Source organism: Chlorocebus sabaeus, chromosome 9 (assembly GCF_047675955.1).
Source record: "Chlorocebus sabaeus isolate Y175 chromosome 9, mChlSab1.0.hap1, whole genome shotgun sequence".
Classification (NCBI taxonomy): domain Eukaryota; kingdom Metazoa; phylum Chordata; class Mammalia; order Primates; family Cercopithecidae; genus Chlorocebus; species Chlorocebus sabaeus.
Window position 1 is genome coordinate 70,507,616 of NC_132912.1, and position 23,227 is coordinate 70,530,842.

Consider the following 23,227-nt stretch of genomic DNA (forward strand, 5'->3'; position numbering starts at 1 on the left):
TGTGTATATGTTTGTGTGCACGTTTGAGTGTGTGTGGGTATGTGCTTGTGCACGTGTGTGTATGCGTATGTATGAGTATACGGGTATGTGCTTGTGTATATGTGTGTGTGCGCACGTTTGAGTGTGTCTGGGTATGTGCTTGGGCACATGAACACATGTGTGTGCCTGTACGCATGTGTGTCCATGTGCACATATGTAAGTGTGTGTCCAGAGCTCACGGATGGCCCCTGGGTCTCAACTGGGTTCTCCCGTTCTATGTGTGTCTCTGCTTCATCCTGGTCTGAAGTCAGACAGTTATTTGTATATGAATATGTTGGTTTAAGGAATTCATTTGTTTCTGAAAAGCTACAGTAAACATCATTTTTCTAAATTGAATCCTGTATTGTATGTGTCAGAGTCTATTTAAAGAAGGGCTGTGGGGAATTCTTTTTAAAAGGGAAGCATCACCTCTGTAATGAATTTGCATTTGCATTTTTATATGTGTGTTTCCTAAAAAGGGGGCCCAGTATGCCCCTAGGGAGTCTTCCTGGGAGCTCCCCTCCTCTATGGAAGGGGGATTATCTAATGCTTGGGGACTTCAACAGTGTCGCTCCAGGGTGACATTGAAGGCTGGGCAGCATATTAGAACAAAGGCTTGAAGTCAGAGTTGGTTCTGACAGTTGGCTGTGTGACTTTGTGAATCTACTTCTTCGAGCCTTAGTTTCTTTACCTGTAAAATGGGTACAGTAGTACCTGCCTCAAAAATTTGTTGTGAGGCTGGGCATTGTGGCTCATGTCTATAATCCCAGCACTTTGGGAGGCCAAGGCAGGAGGATCACTTGAGGCCAGGAGTTTGAGGCCAGCCTGGACAACAAAGCAAGACCTCATTTTTGCAAAGAATAAAAAAATTAGTCGGTTGTGGTGGCATGTCCCTGTAGGCCTAGCTACTCAGGAGTATGAGGCAGGAAGATCACTTGAGCCAAGGACAGGAGTTCAAGGCAGCAGTAAACCATGATTGCACCACTACACTCCAGCCTGGGCAACAGAGCAAGACTCTGTCTGAAAAAAAATGTTGTGAGGTCTTTGTGCACATTAAATGCTTTATAATGGCATATAGTATGTGCAAAGTAAATGACAGCTGCTTCATAATGATAATAATGGTTACGATTTCTTTTTAGCCAGTATAGGAGCCAAAGGTTGGGGTCAGAGGTTGTCATGTGCAGTGTTCCTGCAGTGGAAGGCTGCAGGGTAGGTGTTCATTAGAGGAAGGCAGAGGATAAGAATATTTTTGGCTGGGCGAGGTGGCTCATGTCTGTAATCCCAGCACTTTGGGAGGCCGAGGCAGGCAGATCACCAGAGGTCAGGAGTTCGAGACTAGCAAAACCCTGTCTCTACTGAAAATACAAAAATTAGCTAGGTGTGGTGGCACATGCCTGTAGTCCCAGCTACTTGGGAGGCTGAGGCAGGAGAATTGCTTGAACAGGGGAGGCAGAGGTTGCAATGAGTCAAGATTGTGCAACTGCACTCCAGCCTGGGTGACAGAGCGAGACTCTGTCTCAAGCAAACAAGCAAACAAAATAATATTTTTGATGTTTCTCCAGATCTTCAGAAATTATTCAAATTTCTCTATTTCGGAGGTTGACTGCAATTGCCAGTGCATTATTCTAAATGAATGTTCTGAAAATGCAAATCCTTACTTAGAAAATGACATGTGTTTAAATATGTATGCACATATTGGGTATATTCCCATCGGCCTGAAGTTTTGTCTGCCAGCAAGAACATCATGGCACAAATCATCCCCAAATGGTAGACCAGCAGAACCACTAGCTCTCTGGGTGTGGAAGCCCCCTGGTAAACTCTCTCAGGAGGGTGGCCCCTCATTCTCTGGGTCATGAGCAATTTCCTAATGAAGAAAGTCAGCAAATCTGCCAGAGTGGGGGATCCCAGGTCCAGGATACCCCGGGGCAACAGAGGGTTGGCGTGTTCCAGACTTTCACAACAGGTAACGGACACTATGGGACATGGTGTTCTAAGAATCTGCACAATTGCCCCAAATCTGGTGTCCTTTGAGGCTATTAGAGTAGTAATGTCACCTGCATTCTCCCTGCCTCCCACTCCCAGACAGTGACACAAAAGACCCATTACAAAGAGGGAACTGTAGCTGGTAAGGAATAAAGGGGCAAATAAAGTCAAGGGGCAAAGGCTTCTTAAAAACGTAAGTAAATGTCTAACAGTGGACTTTGGAGGAGATAAACTGAAAGCTGGTGAGGGAGAGGGGAAAGGATGAAGGACGTGGGATTATTATAATGGAATGAACATATCTGGGGGGTGAAGGAGTAAAGGAAGAGGCCAAAAGAGATAGGGGAGGAGGAAGAGGTGAGGAGACAAGACGGACTTAGGAAGTGAGACATACACACACAGACATGCACACACACACATGCACACACGCACATGCACACACACACATGCACACACGCACATGCACACACGCACATGCACACACATGCACACACGCACATGCACACACACACATGCACACACACAAACATGCATGCACCCCCTCACCCCCCAAAGTTGGGCATCTCAGAGAGCAGAAGCAGCCTCACTGCATGCACACAGACCTTTTCAGCTGGCTGGTTTGCAGGCAGCTCCACAGTAACACCCAATTTTCCTGAATGATTTTATTGCCAGATTCATGCCACCCTTTATCCTTTGACTGATTTCTTAGCCTAAAGGTGGCTCCTGGGCCGAATTCACAGAGCTACTTAGGGGAAAGGGGAAGCACCCTTAGTGACAAGGTCAGGATATTCTTTCCACTGGCGTGTGTGTCCTTAGAAAGCTCCTGGTCTGGGGCTCTGGGCCTTTGCCCATCATGACAAGGACTTTCCTTCCATGAACAGGAAACAGGTTCTGAGGCCATCCTTTGGTGGGACATGGAGAAGCATACTTTTAAGATTGTATCTTGGTTCACTGTAAGATAAAACAAATCTCAGGGCCAGGCGTGGTGGTTCATGTCTGTAATTCCAGCACTTTGGGAGGCCGAGGCAGGCGGATCACTTGAGGTCAGGAGTTCGAAACCAGCCTGGCCAACATGGTGAAACCCCGTCTCTACTAAAATTAAAAAAAAAAAAAAATTAGCCAGGTGTGGTGGTGCACAGCTGTAGTCCCAGCTACTCAGGAGGCTAAGGCAGGGGAATCGCTCGAACCCGGGGGGCGGAGGTTGCAGTGAGCCGAGATCGCACCAGTGCACTCCAGCCTGGTGAAAGAGCAAGACTCCATCTCAAAGAAAAAGAAAAAAAGGTCAGAATGGGGAGGCAAGACAGACAGGGGACTCTTTCAGGACATTCGGGCATCCTGAGAGCCAAATCCCTGGAATGAAGAGAACAACCTGCCCTGGAGTTGGAAACCTGCTCTTTGGGAATAAGTCAATTGGCTCTTCATGGTGTGCGCGAAAGAAAGGTGCATGCCACCTCACTGTTTTCTGAACTTGACTTTTACTAAGGGACACATTCCTAATTTGTAAAGGGGATGGAGGAAAGTGTGTCAAACGTCAGGAAGGGGAGGGGGAATAGACATACTTTCCCACTGATTCCTGGGGCCTCCACGGATGACTCGATAACCTCAGCTGCTGCAGCATCAGAGTCGCCAGCCCCCTCCCTCCCTCTGTGTGTGACAAGGGTACTTGTCCTGCCTCCACCTGTAGAGCAACATGATCACCGTCCCTCGAAGGGCTGATTTTGCAGCCTTCAGGCGGCTCAGTGTCTCCAGCCAACTGAAAAAGTCTGAAGAAGGAGGTTTAGAAAATACTAATTGAATTTAATAAAGAAAACTAGAACACGTCAGAAAGACATTTGAAAGGAAGTTAGGACGCCAATGAAGAGGTGGAATGATCAAAGATTTTAGAAGCCTAAATCCTTTGATGTCACACTGAGGAAAGTCCTTTACAGTGTGCCTTAGAGCATCTGGAAGCAGGTCTGTTTATTCTGGCGGTTTCCAGACCTGGTCTTCCCATGGGCAGGGGTGGCGCTGCTGCTCCCTCTTGTTTATAGAAGATGAGGGACAAACTGAGTTGCTTTTGACCAGCTGCCAGTGAAGAGCACTTAGGAAAATGGGAGTGCTCAGTAAATAGATCTTGAATTGAAGAGAATGGAATTCACTCTTGTCAGATGAGCACAGGCATTTGCGCACTTTCTGTGCATGAACATGGCGTCAGTGTGCAAAGATCAGCCAAAAGACCTGGGTTCTGGAGACCGTGTGCTCTGCCTCTAACTCTCCATGGGAACCCAGAACACATAATCATTGTCTGGGCCTTGTTTCTCCATCTGTTCCTTCTCCTCTAAGTGCCTGGGATTTTAGGACCTGCTAGAAGACATACTTGGCTTGTAGGGGGTGTGCCCCCAACTCCAGGAAGCCGCACGATGCGGCAGCAGATGAGACCCTCCAGAGGGGAACCCAAAGGCCATCTCTTGGTCAAATGTAGTGAAATTCTCCCTGCTGGGCCCAAATGCTGAAGGTCGTGACAGGTGCTACAGCCTATTACGTGGCTGTGGGTGCCATGGGCATTTGGTAAGTGTGTCCTGGCGACGATGGCAGAAACCAAAGGGACAGCAAGAGTCTGAGAAGGCACATGTCCTTTCAGAGCCCTGCCAACTCTTTCCAAGAGAAATAGTGGCTGTAATATTTTTTTTTTTTTTTTTTTTTTTTTGAGACGGAGACTTGCTCTGTCGCCTGGGCTGGAGTGCAGTGGCCGGATCTCAGCTCACTGCAAGCTCCGCCTCCAGGGTTTACGCCATTCTCCTGCCTCAGCCTCCCGAGTAGCGAGGACTACAGGCGCCCGCCACCTCGCCCGGCTAGTTTTTTGTGTTTTTAGTAGAGACGGGGTTTCACCGTGTTAGCCAGGATGGTCTCGATCTCCTGACCTCGTGATCCACCCGTCTCGGCCTCCCAAAGTGCTGGGATTACAGGCTTGAGCCATCGCGCCCGGCCGGCTGTAATATTTTTAAAAAGGGTTGGCTGCTTCCAACAGCTGTCTGCTTGTTCTTGGAGCTGGAATTTATTTTCTCTCTCACCAGTGGCCCGGAATGCCTGGCAAAACCAAGTTTCAGAAGGCGAGGACAAGGTAGCAATGGATCTAAAGTGATCATATAGGGGCCCACGATCAGGGAAACCTAGAAAGAGCTGGACACATGGCTCTTGTTGCTGGATAGCAATGCTAAGCTGGTGGCTGCCGTGGGATTCAGTCTCTCCTTGCTGTGTGGAAAAATACGTGCTTCCATGTGAGGATCAGGCCCTGGGCTCCATACATGCCACGGGTTAAGGCCCTGCTTGTAAAGCCTTTCAATTTAGCGTGACTTATCAGGAAAAACTGTTTGCTATGTTGGTCAGGAATCACCGACTGATCATTCCACCCCAGCATGAAGACATTAGTAACCAGAGTGCGAGTGCGGGCGCTCAGACTCACCCGGTTTCCCTTGTCCCCAGGTGGTCCATGTAAACCCTGCAAGAGATCAGAGGAACAAAGGCATGTTAATGAGGACACACAGGCCGGCTGTACAGTGCTTTCTTCCAGGCTCATCAAACTCCCGATGCCTCACTCACCGGAAACAGGTTTAATTATTCCCATTATACAGAAAGGGGACAGAAGCAAATCGCTCAGAAAACTTGACCTAGAGGCAAATGATGAGTTCTGGGCAAAGCCAAGAACACACTTCAGGCCGGGCGCGGTGACTCACGCCTATAATCCCAGCACTTTGGGAGGCTGAGGCAGGAGGATCACGAGGTCAAGAGATTGAAACCATTCTGACCAAGAAGGTGAAAGCCTGTCTCTACGAAAAATACAAAAAAAATTAGCTGGGCGTGGTGGTGGGCACCTGTAGTCTGAGCTACTCTAGAGGCTGAGGCAGGAGAATCGCTTGAACCTGGGAGGCGGAGGTTGCAGTGAACCGAGATCATGCCACTGCACTCCAGCCTGGCGACAGAGTGAGACTCCATCTCAAAAAAAAAGAGAGAACACAGTTCTGGTTTTCTCGCCTCTCCAGCCCAGGTCCTGCACTGTGACTGGGTTCTCCCGAGGTCACTACCTCAGGTGAAGGGTCAGTTCTGAGGATGCGCTTGCAGGGGGCCAGGAATGCTCTTGGCAGAGGGGAGTTCCCAAGGCTTTCCTGCCAGGCTCTTGCTAGACCCTCTTTTCAAGGTGCAAAATGCTGTTCATTCTATAGCTAGGGGAATTTAGCATGAGATAAGCCTGGACCAGATGTGCGTACCTGGCCAACACACACAGCCTCCAGTGGATGGGAAACTAAGGTATGGGCTCTTGCAGGCAGACACCCAACTTCTGTAACAAAGTGGTAGGAAAGCGTGCTGCGATGGAAAGCCAGGTGTCCCCTGCAAGGCCCAGCTCCCCTGGGAAGCTGCTCCGCTCATGAAGCCTCTCCTATCACAGGGGTCTGGATTTGATTCTGCCCCTCCTGAGGGCAGGGGCCACGGCACACTCATTACTGAGGCCAGGCTGCACTTAACACAGTGGGAGGGGCTCACATCCCATTACAGGGTCCACGTGGCAGAGGCCCTGGTCCTCTCACAGCACAGTGCTAGCCCATCACCAGTTGCCTCTTGGCAGCTTCCTCTGTCATGGAAATGAGAGTTCTCCCTCCGCCCTGGATTTGTGCTGCTCCAGGCCCTGGGTGTTTGCTTTTTTGAGGTGGAGTCTTGGTCGTTCACCCAGGCTGGAGTGCAGTGGTGCGATCTTGGCTCACTGCAACCTCCAGTTCCTGGCTTCAAGCGATTCTCCTGCCTCAGCCTTCTGAGTAGCTGGGATTACAGGCATGTGCCACCACACCTGGCTAATTTTTGTATTTTTAGTAGAGACAGGGTTTCACCATGTTGGCCAGGATAATCTCTATCTCCTGACCTCGTGATCCGCCTGCCTCAGCCTCCCAAAGTGCTGGGGTTACAGGCATGAGCCACCATGCCCAACTGCCCCTGGGTGTTTCTAATGGGGGCAGGGGTGGGAGGAGAGGAACCTCTGATCCCAAGAGACTCACAGGAAGCCCAGCTGCTCCCGTTGGTCCTGTCATCCCAGGGTCTCCTTTGCTGCCCTGAAATGGGAGAAAGAAATGCATGAATCCTCCCAGACGTGGTAACTTGCCATTTTCTACTTTGGTATGAAACACAAGAAACCTCTCCAGTCCCCTCAAGAGCCCTCCGGGAAGCAAGGGCTGTGGGAAAGGTGGGGCGCTGCTGATGCGAACACTGCCTTGGGGAAGGGGCTCAGAAGCCTCCCTCACTCTCCCTCCAGCACAGCCTATCCCCCAAGGCCCCCCAGAATGACCAGTGGGGTCCTGGGCCTGGCTGGCCTGAGGCAGAAGCAGGGGAGAAGAAAGCCAAGCAGAAAGGCAGGGGAAGAGAAAGGGAAGAGAAAGAGAGCTTTGCTTCTTCTCCGGAGCCTCAAGGGTCACCCCTCAGAGCAGCCTCCTGATTTCCCCAAGCTGGTGGTCATGGAGAAGCTTGCGCCCTCTGCAGAAGCTCCTGCCCTCCCCACCTGAGACACAGCCAGCAAGATGGGCAGATGGGGAGTGCAGGGAACTGCCCATGCAGGCAGAGAACTCGACGGATGTCCACGCAGGGACCTCTGAGCCCTGAGTGTGTAGAACCCAGGGGTGGCTGGGAACAGCTGATACAGAAAGACACACAACTCCCTGCCTCCACTCAGCCGACGCCTTCCACCCTCACCCTCGGGCATGCCCATTTCAGCAGGCAGGCCTGGAACTGCAAGTCCTATGACATGGCCAAGGTCCCTCGACAGCGACCGTGGGAGCCTGGCCTATGGCTCTGGCCTCCTGACTTCTTGCTGTCCTCCAGGAATGATCTAAACACCACCTGGCCCTCTGTTCCATGCTGTTTCCCTAAATCATTACAAAGTTGAGGCATGTCCAGTGACAATGGCACCCAGGGCCTTGCCAGACTGAACCTGAGATGGACACAAGGTGGCTAGAAGCCAAAGTGGAGGAAGATCTCCAATTCCTTTTTTTTCTTTTCCTCTTTTTTCTTTTTCTTCTTCTTCTTCTTTTTTTTTTTAAATAGAGATAGGACCTTGCTCTGTCTCCTAGGCTGGAGTGCAGTAATACAATAATGGTTCACTGCAGCTTCCACTTCCTGGGCTCAACTGATCCTCCTGCCTCAGCCTCCCAAGTAGCTAGGACTAGAGGTGCACACCATCATGCCTGGCTAATTAAAAAAAAAAATTTATAGAGTCGGGGTCTCACTATGTTGTCCAGGCTGCTTTCAGACTCCTGAGCTCAAGTGATCCTCCCACCCTGGCCTCCCAGAGTGTTGGGATCACTGGTGTGAGCCAATGTGCCCGGCCTCTCCACCTCCTTTATTCCTCCAAGTTTAGTTGACTCATAACTACACAACCAGCCCCATTGTCCCAGGCTGCTGTGAGGATGACAGAAGAAGAGATGCAAGAAGGAAGGCATGAGGGCTGAGACTCCTGGTGTTGGGTCCCAGACCTGCCCCTCCCTACTGGCCGCCTGGGCCCCTGTGGTTCACTAACACTCACCCTCTCGCCCTTTGGTCCTGCTGGGCCTGGAACTCCAATTGGTCCTGGAGTACCCTGGGGAAGGGAAAGAAAGCAGAGGTGAAGGTCCCCACATGCTGGGGAGCCCTGGGTGCCCCACCCGATGCCTGGAGATGAGCAAGGTCCAAGGCCCAGTTTTCAGGGTTGGCGAGGCCAGGCTCGTTCAGGGCAGTCATTCGACTGGGCCGTGATCCTCTTAGGGTTCAGGGGCTGTTGGGGAGAGAGCACCTCCCCATGCCTCAGAGCCAGATTCGTGGACTGAAACCCTTTTGCTTCACAACCAAGCTTGCCAAGGCTGAAAACAGTGGGAGAATGGTTGCTTAGTTTTGCTCCCAGAAGCACTTGGGAGGGAGTGGACCCATCCCAGGGCAGGGGCCGGGGGCTGGCACCCTCTTTGCTGTTGCAGCTCCACATGCAGCGGGAGGGTCTTCATGCCACAGAGATGGATGCGGGCGCACACACAGGGGCAGACCATAGAGGGTGGTTCAGCCAACGCCCACCCCACCCACCTACCGCAGACCCACAGCCCTGGCCTCAGCCTCTGGCCGGGGCCTTCTCGCCCCACTCACAGGCCTGCGAAACTGGCTGGATTGGGGGTGAATTAGGATGCCTCAATGTCTGCACTGACACTGGCCTGGCAGGGAGGTGTGTCATGAGCTCTGCCAGCCCGGGGCTGGGGGCGCTGGAGCCATTGGAGCACATGGCTTAGACATGGAGCATCAGGGCTTGCTCTGGCCTCATCCAACATCTTCCCAGGTTCCCAATTCACAGCCTGGCCAGACCAAGTCTCTAGTTCAGCATCTCCTATTTTGGCCTCGGATGAGGACAGGAGGAGTGGGTTGGGCTGTGGGCAGTTTCCGGTGCTCTGAATGCATCTGCGAATGGTGGGGCATGACTTACTTCATAGGAGACAAAGAGGGGAGTAAGATGACCTCAGGGCCCCCTTTCCAAACACAAGGAAGGAAGGAAGGCTGTAGGCATCTATAATAGCACAGCAGAAAGTAAAAGGAGACCGGGCGCGGTGGATCATGACTGTAATCCCAGCACTTTGGGAGGCTGAGATGGGCGGATCACCTGAGGTCAGGAGTTCAAGACCAGTCTGGCCAACATGATGAAACCCCGACTCTACTAAAAATACAAAAATTAGCCAGGCATAGTGGTGGGTGCCTGTAATCCCAGCTACTTGGGAGGCTGAGGCAGGAGAATTGCTTGAACCCTGGAGGTGGAGGTTGCAGTGAGCTGAGATTGCACCACTGCGCTCCAGCCTGGGCAACAGAGCGAGACTCTGTCTCAAAAACAATAAGGAGTCAGCTCAGGCCAGCGGTTCAGCACAGCACCACAGAGTCACCTGGCTGGCCTTGCCTCGGAGGCCTACAAATTCCTGGGTATTGGAGAAGCTCCTTAGCCTTGCTGAGTGTCAGTTTCCCCGTCTGTACCACGTGTGTCTGCTTCCTCGACCGTGCCCGGTTTCCATGCATGAATGCATAGCAAGCATTTGGTGCTGAGCCTGACGTGTAGGAAGTGCCCAGTAAATGTTAATATTGGCAGGGAAGGCTTATTTTCCCCCCACATTTTACCTTAAAGTTAGGATACTGATTTTACGAGGAAAATAAAGCCTCAGTTCCAAAGGGATGGAGTGTATGAATTTGTACTTCTTCCCTCGGTCTAACGTAAATGGGAGAAGCCATTGAGAGGAAAGTCTTGGTTTCTCTGATTGCAACCACAGATCAACCCCGAGCCCTGCCTCACACCTGAGACAGGTGTGCTAGGTGGGGGAAGGATGGAGACGGAGGGACTGTGGCGAAGGAGCAAAGCCATAATAACGCCTGGAAGCCGGGGCATGCTCTCCGCATGTAAGGGTTTAGGGTGTGAACTCCATCAGTGCAGGGAGGTGGGAGGCTCTGAAGAAGTCTGTCATCTTAGGCAAGCCATGCCACCTCCTATGTATGAGGGCACAGAATAGGCATTCAGTAGGACGGGGCTCTCACAGGGGTCACTCTTGATCCCCCTACCTCTAAAAGCTCTGGGCTTCTCTTGGTGCCAGTTGCAAGTGCCCCCGGCCCCCTGGGAAGACCCGTGAGCCTGTGCTTCAGCACATCCCCTACGCTCCACACACGAAGTCTCCCCTCCCCTGAGGGTGGCTCTAGCCAGCTAACTACAACTCCATGCAGGCCATGGGCAGACATGGCCTTGAAAGCCCTCTGTAGGACAGAGCAAGATCTCCCTGGCTGGAAGCGGCTGGGTACACAGAGCTCTCGTGATGGTGCCCGAGCAGGGACTCGAGACTTGAGGGCGAGTGAGCTCAACACCCTGCGAAGGCTGACCTCAGAGGGCGCTCAGGGGTGGGACCCGAAGGTGGACAGGAGGGATGTTTCCTCCGATCCTTCAGTTGTTAGTCATAAGCAGAAGGGCCAGGTGCTTTCTGGTCAAGAGTAAATGATGCCTGTTTTCTGGAATCAGAAAGAATGGAGGAAGAGAGGACCCAAGTGTGCCTCACTTGCTCTGTAATGAACCACCTTGTTGGGTTGCAGGGCGACTGTGGTGTCATAGGCAGTGCAAGAGTAGTCAGAATGTGCATAAGACACAGAGCTGGGCCTGGCTTCTGTGCTCCTACAGGCTACTTGTGTCCTCAACCTTCAAAGCTGTTCTACCCCACAAATACCAGACTGGTGGCTGCACAAAACTAGGAGGCCCTCGTGGGAAGACAGGAGATGGACAGAGCTCACAGCATGAAGACAACACAGCATGACGGGCACACACAGACACTGGTGTGTTTGGTGGAGAGAGGCCATGGCTCAAACCTCCAGGGCTGGGCACCCAGGCTGGACTCAGCGTTCCTTTGGAATCAGGAGCGGTGCTGCTGGAGTGGCCTCCCACCCCACACCTGGCAGGTTTGAGGTCCCTGGGTGTATTCTGTGGACTGTGGCATTCAGATGAAGGCCAGCCATATTTAGTCAAGAGGCCGGAACAGGCCCTTCAGAGCATCGATGGCACCTTTCTGGTGTCAGAGGTGGGACAAGGTATGATTCACTGGGAAAATGAGGCCACAGTGGGACAGACAAAAGGGATCACAGGCCAGGTGTGGAGTGGGGTGGGGTGAGGGGTGATGGAGAAGTGACACTCACCGGTGGCCCAGGCCTGCCGTCCAAACCTGAAGCTCCCTGGACGAAGGGCACAGTTTGACCAAAAGAAGGGGAAGAGAGGATTGGGAGGGAGAAAAAGGGAACAATGGGGAGGGAAGAGGTGAGTAAAGCAGTGACTCTGGACAGACATAAATGCTGGTAATCAAACACAACTGGAGAAATAAGCTTGGGAGGACAGGGGATGGTATTCACATGGAAACCAACGAAAACATGGAGACACTGAATGCAGTGGCTGGCTGCTGAGCAGGCTGGGTGGAGGTCGGCGCGGATGGCCACCTGCTCCTCCTGCTCCCGCCTCTCCTTTCTCCCTTTTTTCCCTCTCAGGAACCCCTCTCCCTTCAGTGTTATGGGGTAAGGGATACAGAAAGGAATGCTTGGAGAGATGTCTTGGAATCAGAGCTGTGCACCCTTCCCAGGACAGGTTTCACTGGGGAGGGGCCCCAGGTGAGGACGGCTCTCCCATCCTCTTTGCATTCCTGTTTGGATCAGGCCATGCTGTGGTGCCCCTGAGGGTCTCAACCCTGGGTGACAGCACCCAGTTGTGAAATCTGGGTAGGAGTTGGTCTGCTTATCCTTCAGCCTGGGGAAATGAGTTGGCTCTTAGATGATATTACAAATGACACTTGACATTTTGCTGGCACTTTACAATCTGAGATGCTCAACCCGAACTCGATCCACACATATGCTCCCAGACAAGGGCTCTTGTGTAGGTAAAGGCTTTGGAGGCAGCGGACTGGGACAGAGGTCTAAGGCCATGTATTTCCCGGAGCAAATGGGCAGCAGGTGGGAAGCTAGGAGACCAACCTGCTATCAGCACCCTCGCTCGCTCTTGTCCGGTGAAACACATGGTTGGTGGTGGTGCCAGGGGGTGGGGGGCGCTCCTGTTCCAACCCTGGGTTATGAAGCTGCCTCTGAAACCCACCCAGGAAAACCCAGGGACCCTTTTCTAATGATTCCAATGTGACAAGTCAGGGAGAAGGCAATGGCAGTACTCTGGCCTGGTAAGGACTGAGTGCTTGAAAACTGCTTCCAACTGAGCCTCAGCCTCAGAATTTCAAAAGAAAAGGAAGTCCCTAGAAGAGGGAGGCAATGAGCTGCTTCTTCATGGAAAAGGTGTTGGGTAGAAGGACACTGCAGGGACTCTTCTCACATTTAGGACCACACGATTCTGGGACCGACCTTGACTCACTGGGCTAGAGAGCTGTGGTTCTCAGCCCTGGCAGCACATTAGAATCTCTTGGGGGCAATGTTAAGTAAAACATGCCTGGGTCCCACCCCATCCCAGCCCAATCCAATTCAAAATCTCCAAGAGCGAAGCCCGGGGTGATGGTAAGTTTGAAAAGCTCTCAGGGGATTCCAGTGTGCAGCCAGCATTGAGAACTGCTTCTGCAGGGCAAATGGGGGAACACTCCAGGATATGCCTGGAGAAGCAGGCTGCTACTACGTGGAATAAAACATTCAGGCGAAACCTGGAAACAGAATGGTAGCTAAATATCCATGTACTTTAAAAAAAATGCAGCATTAAAACTCAGTTGTCTTGTAGGTCTGGAGCAGAAGGCACAAACTGGAGGCTTTCAGGGCACACGTGGGCCACTGACATATTTTGTATGGTCTGCAGTGTTGCAAATAATTTTGATCTAATGTTAGAAAATGGAAAGATTTCACATAAAACACCAGATGTTTAGCTTCCTTTGAAAAATAGGAAGATCCAGAAATACCAGCTCCGCCTTCCTCCAAGGCAACAGTCAGCTGAGCTGAGAAGGGACGGTTCCCCTTAAAAAGGGATAAACGGTCTCTAGTGTACCGCAATCCCCTCCATTCCCTAGTGTCTCCCTCAGGTTTGTGTCAGTTGTCTTGTATGAATATGCTTGTTCTGTTGTTTACTTAAACTAAAAAAAAAAAAAAAAAAAAACTTCTTTGTACCCATGCCTCTATCAAAAGTGAGAAAATTAATGATAGAGTAGGTACTTTGTCTTTCATCTGGCACTTTCCTTGTTTATATTAATATTACTTGCTTGGTCTCCGTGCCTTTTGCATTTCAACCCCTGACTGAATTCTCCAGTGTTCATCAAGGGCGTCGGGGCCGTGAATGTGGATAAGGAGAGGTGTAGTTGAGTGGGGCAGGAGGCTCTTTAATAGTAAAGAGCACTTAATCATTCCAGACACAGTGTAAGATATGGGAAAATGCCTGCTAAAGTCATCAGTTTTCTGTAGTCTGTCAAGCAAATTGGCTTCTTAAATATTCCTACCTCGAATGCATTCATGAGGGTATAATTATACCTCCTGCATTTGCTGTTTGGTTGCTGTGATTGTATTAACCAGGCCTTCAAGCTCTGCCAAGTGGGGTAACTGGGCTTTCCATTGTTTCTCTGCTCTTTATGGCTACCTGGGGTGGGAACTGGCCTTGAGCCCAGGACAGAGGAAGCCTGAGTGGTTGGAAGGAGTTGCTTTGCGAGGCCATGGCCTCAGAGCAGCCTCTGGCTTGGCCACCAACTTTGTATGTGACCCCCAGTGACCCACTTTCTTCTCTGGGACCATCAGTGAAATGATGAGATGGATTGCTAACATCCCTTCCAGTTCTTGGAAGAATGCCAGAAGAATGCCAGCCTCAGGGGAGGGTTAGGGGGCATGGAGCGCCGGCTCCAGGGAGGGTGGTGGGATGCGCTCACCTGTACACAGGTGAGCCAGTGAAGAGGCCATCAGCCCTAACCAGCCCAGCCCATATCATGACATGGGAACACCTTCGAGCAGCTGCCCACCTCTGACCTGAGGCCTCTGGCTCTGGGCAGGCTGATATCAGACATCTCCAGGAACCCAGGAGATGAATGGCCTTGGCCTGCTGGGACCACAAAGTCTGACTTTGTCTGTGCCTTTCTGCCATGACCAGTGCTTAAGAGGGGAGAACAGGAGTTCTCTTGGGGTCCCTCTGGGAAAATGACTGTAATGGAGACTATCTCCTTGTCCCACTACTTCCAAACCCTCCAAGCTTGGTTCCCATAAAGGCAGCAGGCTTTGATTGCTTCTGAACCAGGCTCAAGCAGGGCCTGAAGCTGCCCTACCAGCTCAGTGCCCCTTGGGGTGGAGGAGCCTGTCTTCTTCAGCATTGCCTTTCCCCAGCACCAAGGTGGGGCCTGGGCCCAGAGGAGGAAGAGTAAATCAGAGCCTGCGCTCTTGCCCAGGTGGGAAAACCAAACCATGTGGAGCTCTGCATGCTCAGACTCTAGAAACTTAGCTTTCCAGTGGCTGTCTCCCGGTTCCAGCCCACACCCCTGGCCCATCAAACCCACCAGTCTTGCTGGGTCCAAGGTACTTACGGGTAGTCCCAGGGGACCACGGTCTCCTTTTTCTCCCTGGATGCCTTTCTCTCCTTTTGCTCCATCTAGTCCTGCTTCCCCCTGGAGGAAAGGGAGAGGGGATGAGATCACACAAGGACATGTCCTATACAATTCATTCTTGCATTCTGGGGTCGTGGAGACTGGGGTGGCATTTGTAGAGGAGGGAGGAGTCAGGGGTGGCGGGCTGAGGATACCAAGAATCCCTGAATTCTTAGCCTACTCCCGCCTCAGTGAGTAGCCCATGTATCCTGTGGGAGCTTTGAGAGCCCCATAGAGAAAAGGACTAGGTGGTGGGGGGATAAACCCACAGGTCAGGCCTTGGCACAGGTGCCCAACTGCATGGTAGGAAAGCGGGAACCTTACAGAGATTTGCTTAGTTGCCTGAGATGCTACCTCCAGATCCCTGAGGCCCACAGCCTAGTCGGGAGAACAAACTGCCCCAAAGTCTCTTGAATACTGGGGCACGAGGAAAGGGCCATTGTCACACCAACAGCCAGCAGCCCCCTCATCCATTTGAAATGCCTGAGGGGAGGCCAGGAGAGCCCAGTGCAGAGTCCCCCCAAGCTTGACCCGGGGAGGGATCCCACCCTATGTTGCTATCTGTCTCCCACCTCTACTCAGCATGAGTGAAGGGGCTGGGGCAGGTTTGATAGGAAAAGGATTTTAACCATTGGCTAAGAATTTAACCTGTCACTTTGTGGGGTGATGGATGGGAAGCTTCTGAAGCCAAAGCATGCCAAGTGTCAATGATGGATGCTAAAGGGAACCTAGGACTTCCCCCTGCCCTGACTGGACCCCCTTGGCTGGAGTGTCACATAATGCCTTCTAGGAAAAAGGGTCAGCTGATCTCGGGTGCATTTTCCCTCTTTTCTACTAGCACTGACATAGCGCCTGTCATGTGATTTCTCCTTACCTTTGGTCCAGGAACACCTTGGAGCCCCTGCATTTGGAATAAAACAAGGTGCATTAGAACTGCATCTCTAGTTAACACAACTGCCTTGTCCACAAATGGAACACAGAAGAGCAAGGGTTTGGGTGCAGAGTGTGGTTTGGGGTCCCTGCCCATGAGAGGTAGAAGGAAATGCTAAGTGGAGGTAATGCTTGAGGCTTCCTAGGGAATAGTCTGAGCCAGTCTTTTCCAGCCAGGGCTCACAGAAAATCTCTCTGTGGTCCTCATGGTTGACCCAGAGTCTCATGAAAGAAAGATGCAGAGGTAACACAGCAAACATTAAATTAATACATGCAAAGTGCTTGGAACAGTGTCTGGCATCCAGTAAGTTTCAATAAACATTGGCTACTATCATTATTCCTACTGCTACTTCTACCATCCACAACAGAGGACACCAGTGCCTTGGGGACCACGAACCACACAGAGGCATGGACCAGCATCTGTTGCTTCAGGGTGCTTGGGGACCCTCTAGGGGCAATGCACAGGGGTCCAGTGGTTATATTTCTGTAGCCAAGGAAAGTCAATCCAGTGGGACTGGGTCTCTTTCTTTCCTTCCTTCCTTCCTTCCTTCCTTCCTTCCTTCCTTCCTTCCTTCCTTCCTTCCTTCCTTCCTTCTTTCCTTCCTTCCCTCCCTCCTTCCTTCCTTCCTTTCCTCCATCCCTCCCTCTCTCCTTCCCTCCTTCCTCTCTTTCTTTCTTTTTTTTGAGACAGGGTCTCACTCTGGTTGCCCAGGTTGGAGTGCACTGGTGTGAACTTGGCTCACTGCAGCCTCGACCTCTGGGGCCCAGGTGATTCTCCCACCTTAGCCTCCTGAGTAGCTGGGATTACAGATGCGTGATACCACACCCAGCTAATTTTTTGTATTTTTAGTAGAGACAGCGTTTCACTATATTGCCCAGGCTGGTCTCAAATTTCTGGACTCAAGTGATCCACCTGCCTCAGCCTCCCAGAGTGCCAAACTGGTATCACGGGCATAAGCCACTGTGCCAGACCGATGGGTCACTTTCAAATGAGGATTGAGAGAAGCAGACATTTGATGGCAAAGGGTGAGGTAAATGTTGGGCAGAGCTTATAGACAAGGGATCCTGGGGCTGCCCTACCAGTCAGCTATTTCCAGGAAACCAAGCAATGTGGTGCCCCCAGGATGGTGCTGTTTAACATGGGAGGGAAAAGGAGTGGGGAGGGGGGTTTGTAGACTAGGAAATCCCTCCCTGGGAGGAAGAGGTGATAATGACTAAGGATCAGGTTGAGCCCAGTGACTGCCATGGAGAAGGGACATTAGTGGACTGGCCACTGACAAGCCCTCTAAACTTACCGGAGGTCCGGGAGGCCCCTCTGGCCCCGACGGCCCAGGAACCTAAAAGCCAAAGGGGAGCCCTGTTACACTTGAAGTGGCCCTCCCTCCTGACAGGGCCTAGGGCCCAGCTGGAGACTGCAAAGCCAGAGGAGGACATAGTTGCCCACTGGAGGTCAGCTAGTGACTGCTCAGCACAATATCCCCCGAAAAAGGCTCAGAATAGGTCAAAAACTCATAGCAACCAAGTGGCCTGCTCAATGTTGAAAAAAAATTTCCAGGTAATCTAAAGATCTATTCTTGATTTTTCTTGGAAGAAAAAAAGAAAGCAAAACACCAGAAGATCTAGCAGCACTAGGTTCTTGTTCATGCATGGCAACAATTGCCTGGAGTGGAATAAGAGTTTTCCCCTCTAGGTGGGGCATGACATCTTCAGTTTACTCCAGTCCCCACCACTCCCTATTGTCTTTGACCCAGAGCTCTTGCAGTCATTTTTTTTGCATGCCTGGCCCTTGTAGACATTTGAGTTTGAGACCCTTGGCTTAGAGGAGCAGAGATTGGTTATCTGGAATGTGGGGAGACTGAGCTGTTCCTGAAGATTGCTCCTCAAGTCCCCAAGGTTTGTTACAGACAGGATGGGGACTGCTGGTCTCTGTTTCCCTTGACAGCAGATGCAGATTGTGGTAGAGGAGATTCTGACTGGACAGTGAAGATGGAGGAGCTCAGGGCTATCTCCTCTATGGAGGGTGGTGCCCATTGCAGCTTCTGTCTCTGATGAACACAGACATCCTTTTGTCCACAGGCAGCCATTGCTGGGTCCTTCTGAGCTGCTCACCCCGCCTCGGCTTCGGGGCTCTCCTCAGGTGCCTTGTCTTCCCACGGGTAGAATTCCCTGGAGCATGGCCAGGGGAGTGACTCCTGTGCCAGGCCACGACAGAGGGCACCCCTACACTGGGCAGAAAGGAGGTCCCTATTGTTTCCTGGACCTGTGGACTTTGTCGCTCCATCACAGTCTCCTTGCAGGGAACACAATCTTTGGAAACTCTGCTTTCTTAAAAAAAGTTTCTCATTTTTAATAAAAGTTTACCATTTAAATTCTTATTATAAATAAGTGGTTTATGTATCCTAATCACGGTATTGATTATACAAATATCTACATGTATTAACATTCATAGAACTGGACATATTCCTGAAGTAAATTTTGCCTGTGTGGAAATTTTAAAAATAATAAAAAGGTTTCAAAAATTGAAACACTTTCTTGATATATCAGATGTGCTTGAATATATGTATATACTTTTGGTATTTATATATAATATGCATATAATTGTATATACATATATGTATATGCTTATGATTTCATATATGTATAAAATTCGGTTTTCTACTCTTTTTCACTTAATGTGAAACTGATTTTTCCATTTTTTATATGTTCCCCACCAGCTTCCTGGTAATAGTGCTGTGCTATTCACTGGGCGTAGTGAAAATGAGTTGTTACATACCCAGGGCTTAGTGCAGTGCTTGGCACGAGGAAAGCACTCAGACGTGGTGACTATTATTACTATTAGTATTGTTACCATAAGTTATTTAATCCTTTCCTTCTTGATAGAAATTTAGGCTGTTTCCAATGTTTATTTTAAATACTTCTGGGAGGGACAGTGGGCGTATAACGCTTTTCCTGAATTAGGATCATTTCTTTAGGAGGCTCTCCATTTCGAAACAAGTACCATACACATTGTACAATCAGGTCTGTTTCACTACATTCAGATGGGGCTTGGCAAGGTGAACTCACCCTGATGGGGACTAAGAAGGCTTGGTGGTCTCTCCCATGGGTCTGAGGTGCTATTTGGGTTGCCCAGACTCTGCCACCAAACATCCTGTCTCTCACACATCCTTGATCTCTGTTGCTTTCCTGGTTTTTGCCCCTGAGTCTACAAATATGCCTGATTTTCCGCTGTCTTTTGAAAACCTTGCCTCCATCCTGACTACTTCTCACTCAGTTGTTCTGTCTTCTCCTCCTTTCACCACCTCACTTCTCAAAAAAATAATGCCTCTATCTGGAAAGCCTACCTCTGAAACTTTGTGGCAAACTCCTACAAAGCCATCAAGACTCTGCCCAAATAGCACGTCTTTCGGGATGCTTGCCTGATTCCCTAAGTTGCTCCCATGCTAGTGCCCATTATGGGGTACTGTGAACGGCGAAGGGACGGTTCTGTTTATTTTCTTCCCTTTTTTTTTTTTTTGTTTTTGTTTTGTTTTGAGGCAGAGTCTCACTCTGTTGCCCAGGCTGGAGTGCAGTGGTGCAATCCTGGCTCACTGCAACCTCTGCCTCCTGGGTTCAAGTGATTCTCCTGCCTCAGCCTCCCAAATAGCTGGGATTACAGGCACCTGCCACCACTCCTGGCTAATTTTGTATTTTTAGTAGAGATGGGGTTTCACCATGTTGGCCAGGCTGGTCTCGAACTCCTGACCTCAAGTGATTCGCCCGTCTCGGCCTCCCAAATTGCTAGGATTACAGGCATGAGCCACTGTGCCTGGCAAGTTCTGTTTAGTTTCGTATCTCCAGACTCTAGCACCAGGACGGAAGCACGGGAGGTGCTCTGTGAAGGTTGCTGAGAGATGTGGTTTGAGAAGACTGGAGCAGTCCAGAGGCTCAGTGCCTGACCCACGGTGGTGCTCAGTAAACGTAAACATCAGGCAGTTGCAAGCTTCATTCTAAAGCATAGAAACACTGTGCATTCTGCAGAGACTGTCGTTTGATGGGTCTCTATCAGATTATCTCTCATGTACCTCTGCTCCTGGATCGCCCTTCTCCCCGGCTTCTCCTTTCTCTCCCTGTGGGCACAGAACACCACTGCATGAATGCCAGCCCTTGGGAAAGGCTGGGACAGACGTACCCTCACATCCGTGACAAACTAGACTGGGACGCGACTAGTCTAGGGGTCAGCAAGGAACACGGTGGAGGATGTGGAGGTGTCAGCCTGCAGGACAGAAGACTGGGCAGGGACTGTCATCACTGTCTTGAAGAATCTGAGGCTCTAGTACAGGAAGGAGAGGCTGATACTCTCTATGGACTGTGCAGCGGACAGGCCTTAGGGTGACCTGTGACTTTTTTCTTAGCCATGGAGTAAGGCACATGGCAAAGGTGATGGAACCTCACTTCTATGATTATGTTGCAGATTATAACACACATGCCATACAGATGGTGACATATAACATATGTTAAGATTATGTTACAAATATGTTACATGAACACACAAACACACATGCACACAGCTCTGTCTTGCTAGCACTAGACACTAGGGAGACCCTACTGCTGGCCTTGGCCTTGAAGATGCCAGTGGCTATAATGTGAACTGTCTACTGTGCGGGGGTTGGGGAGGGCGGGGGCGCAGGTGGCAGGAACTGTAGGTGGCCTCTAGGAGCTGAGTTCTGTTCCAGCAAGGAACCGGATTCTGCCAATACCAGTGAGCTAGGAAGGGGATCCCTAGCTCCAGATGAGAATGCAGTTGGCTGACACATTAATTGCAGCCGCATGAGACCATGGGCAGGGGACCCAACTAGGATGTGCCTGAACTCCTGACCCACAGAAACTATGTGCCAATACATGTGTATTGTCTTAGGCCGCTACCTTTGTAGTGATCAGTTATGCAGCAATAGATAATAAATATGGCTCCAGAGGCTCTGAGGGGTCACCTGGGGGAGGCTGACGAGGGAGCTTCCACACCATATACAGGAGTGCTCCCTCCATCCTGGGGCTGCCCCATGGCGCAGTGGACAGGTCTGGAGGCAGTGAGCTGCCTGCCTGTGCCAGCTGAGTGAGGAGTCCTGCACTGGGTCAGACTTGGGACTGGTTGACCTCTGAGGCTCTTTCCACTTCCCAGAGGAGAGTTCTGAGACCAAGCTTCTAGCACCTTCAAACTAGGTTGGTGCTTCTAGAGGCCGTCATACTGTGAGCCGAGGAAGTTGCAACTCCTGTTTACACTCAAATGCGGTAGCTGCTTGTTAAGAGGACCCCCTCTGCCTGCTCCCAGGCTGGGTAGGTAGGCTTGGGGTTAGGGCAGCCTCATCACAGTGCCAGGCGCCCGCTAGGCTGGTGGCCACAAGGAGGACCCTAGTCTGTGGCTGCCTGCAGACAACCTCGACACCCAGCCTTCTGGCCTCACTGTAAACCTCAGAAGCCCAGCTGGACTAGGCAATCCTGCCACTCCGGGTCTGCTCTGGCCACCAGGTTCTCCTTCTCTCCCCAGTTGGGCTGTCTAGACCCTACAAAATGACACCGATTTCTGTTAGTGGAGCTCAACGTGGTCTTGCTGAGTGTGACCAACTGTGGCATGCACAGGATGTGGCTCCCTTGCTTCAAGGGTAGGTGCCTAGGATGGCACCCATTTTACAGATGGAAACCCCTGAGACCCAGAGAAGGCTCCCAAGTCAAGTTGGCAGCCTAGTAGACTGGGCGAAGGCCCCGTTTCTGTACATGCAGCCTCTCCTGGGTATAGGGCTTCTGTACACTTTCCAAAGAGGCAACTCTAAACCATGACTTCATCACCTTCCCAGCAATCCAGTGAGGTATCTAGGGAAGACATTATTATTGCCATTTTAGAGATGAGGAGACGGAGGCTCTGCAAGGCTCAGTGGTTTTGCCAAGGATACAGCTGACAGAGCAGGACTCAGGTCTCCTGAGTCGGGAAATTGGCCTTCATAAAGTGAGTGACTTGAGGGGAAGCTGAGTGAATCCCCCACCCCTAAGTCCTGGCCCCAGGTTTCTAGCCCAGGCAGCAGCTGGCACCATGCAAAGTGCAAAGAAGCTCACATCATGCTTGGGAGTGGCATATGCACGGAAGGGCAGCCAGCCCTGCCACTCACCGGCGAGCCTGCTTGTCCTGTCTCCCCTTTCTCTCCCTTTTCTCCTGGGCTCCCTGGGTGCCCGTTTTCTCCTTTCATTCCTGGAGGTCCATCCTTTCCTGGGGGGCCTTGGGGACCAGGAGGGCCCATGTCTCCTGGTTTACCGCGAGGTCCCTTTGGAAAATACCAACAACACTTCTTAGACACATTAAAGGAGAAAAAAGAAGAGAGGGAGAGAGAACAGAAAAGTCCAAAGGCCTTGGCTCGTTGGTGCTTGACTGGGGCAGGCAGAGAGAGCCCAGCCTGGGTCTGCCTGGCTCCTCCTGGGACTTGCAGGGTGGGTCCCTCTCCCTGCCCCTCCCCATCTCCCCTTGCCCACTGGGCTCACTCCAGGGCCAGTTCTAGCGCCATCCTGCCCCGCCTCCTGCCCCCAGGGCCAAGACTGTCTTCAGAGGTTTGATTGGAGGATGTCTGTTCATACCTTCTCCCCATCGTGTCCTGGAGGGCCTGGCAGTCCAATCTCCCCCTGTAGCCAGAACAACTAAAGGTGACTCTCAGGGCAGAGACCATAGCAGCCATCAGTTACACATTGCTTAGTGCACCCGGCATCCCTCTCCACACTTTCCCATAGAGTTTGCTCATTTAATTCTCACTGTGTTGCTGGGAGGTATGCACTTGCGGCCAGTCTTCTATAGACAAGACTCCAAAGCACAGAGTTGTGTGCCTGAGGCCCACAGTCAGTGAACTGGGGAGCCAGGATCCCAGTCTGGACACTCTGGCTCCATGTCCATGTTTTAGCCACAACCTCCCACTGCTACCTCTGAGAGCCCTAGGTGCCCTTAGCTCCCTTGCAGAAGGGTTCTTGCCTTCCTGTCTCCCCTGAGTGCAGAACCCCTGCCCTGGCTGCTCCACAGGGTGCTCCTTTCATCTTCACACAAGCCAAGCCCCTTCTTTGGGTCAGGTAGGGAGTTAAGGGAGGTGGCAAAAAGATGTAGGTCCTACCCAGAGGAAAGGGCAGGGAATTCTGCCTGACAGATCAGGGGAGGCGTCAAAGAGGAGGTGGTCTTTGAATTGGGCTTGAAAGATGAGAAGGGCTTTGAAAGAAAG

General features: G+C 51.3%; 1 protein-coding gene across 1 annotated transcript in view; it reads right to left on the reverse strand.

The window, feature by feature from the left end:
* The window catches only part of LOC103216065 (uncharacterized), a 91,933-nt gene that overhangs the window by 7,071 nt on the left and 61,635 nt on the right, over positions 1–23,227 (reverse strand). Inside the window, exons 26-35 of the mRNA XM_038009116.2 lie at positions 22,602–22,646; positions 22,142–22,294; positions 20,066–20,110; positions 17,300–17,341; positions 15,949–15,975; positions 15,015–15,095; positions 11,683–11,718; positions 8,540–8,593; positions 7,023–7,076; positions 5,441–5,476 (exon numbers count right to left, since the gene is read on the reverse strand). Coding sequence (XP_037865044.2) covers positions 5,441–5,476; positions 7,023–7,076; positions 8,540–8,593; positions 11,683–11,718; positions 15,015–15,095; positions 15,949–15,975; positions 17,300–17,341; positions 20,066–20,110; positions 22,142–22,294; positions 22,602–22,646 — 573 coding nt within the window. The remainder of the gene's footprint in view (positions 1–5,440; positions 5,477–7,022; positions 7,077–8,539; positions 8,594–11,682; positions 11,719–15,014; positions 15,096–15,948; positions 15,976–17,299; positions 17,342–20,065; positions 20,111–22,141; positions 22,295–22,601; positions 22,647–23,227) is intronic.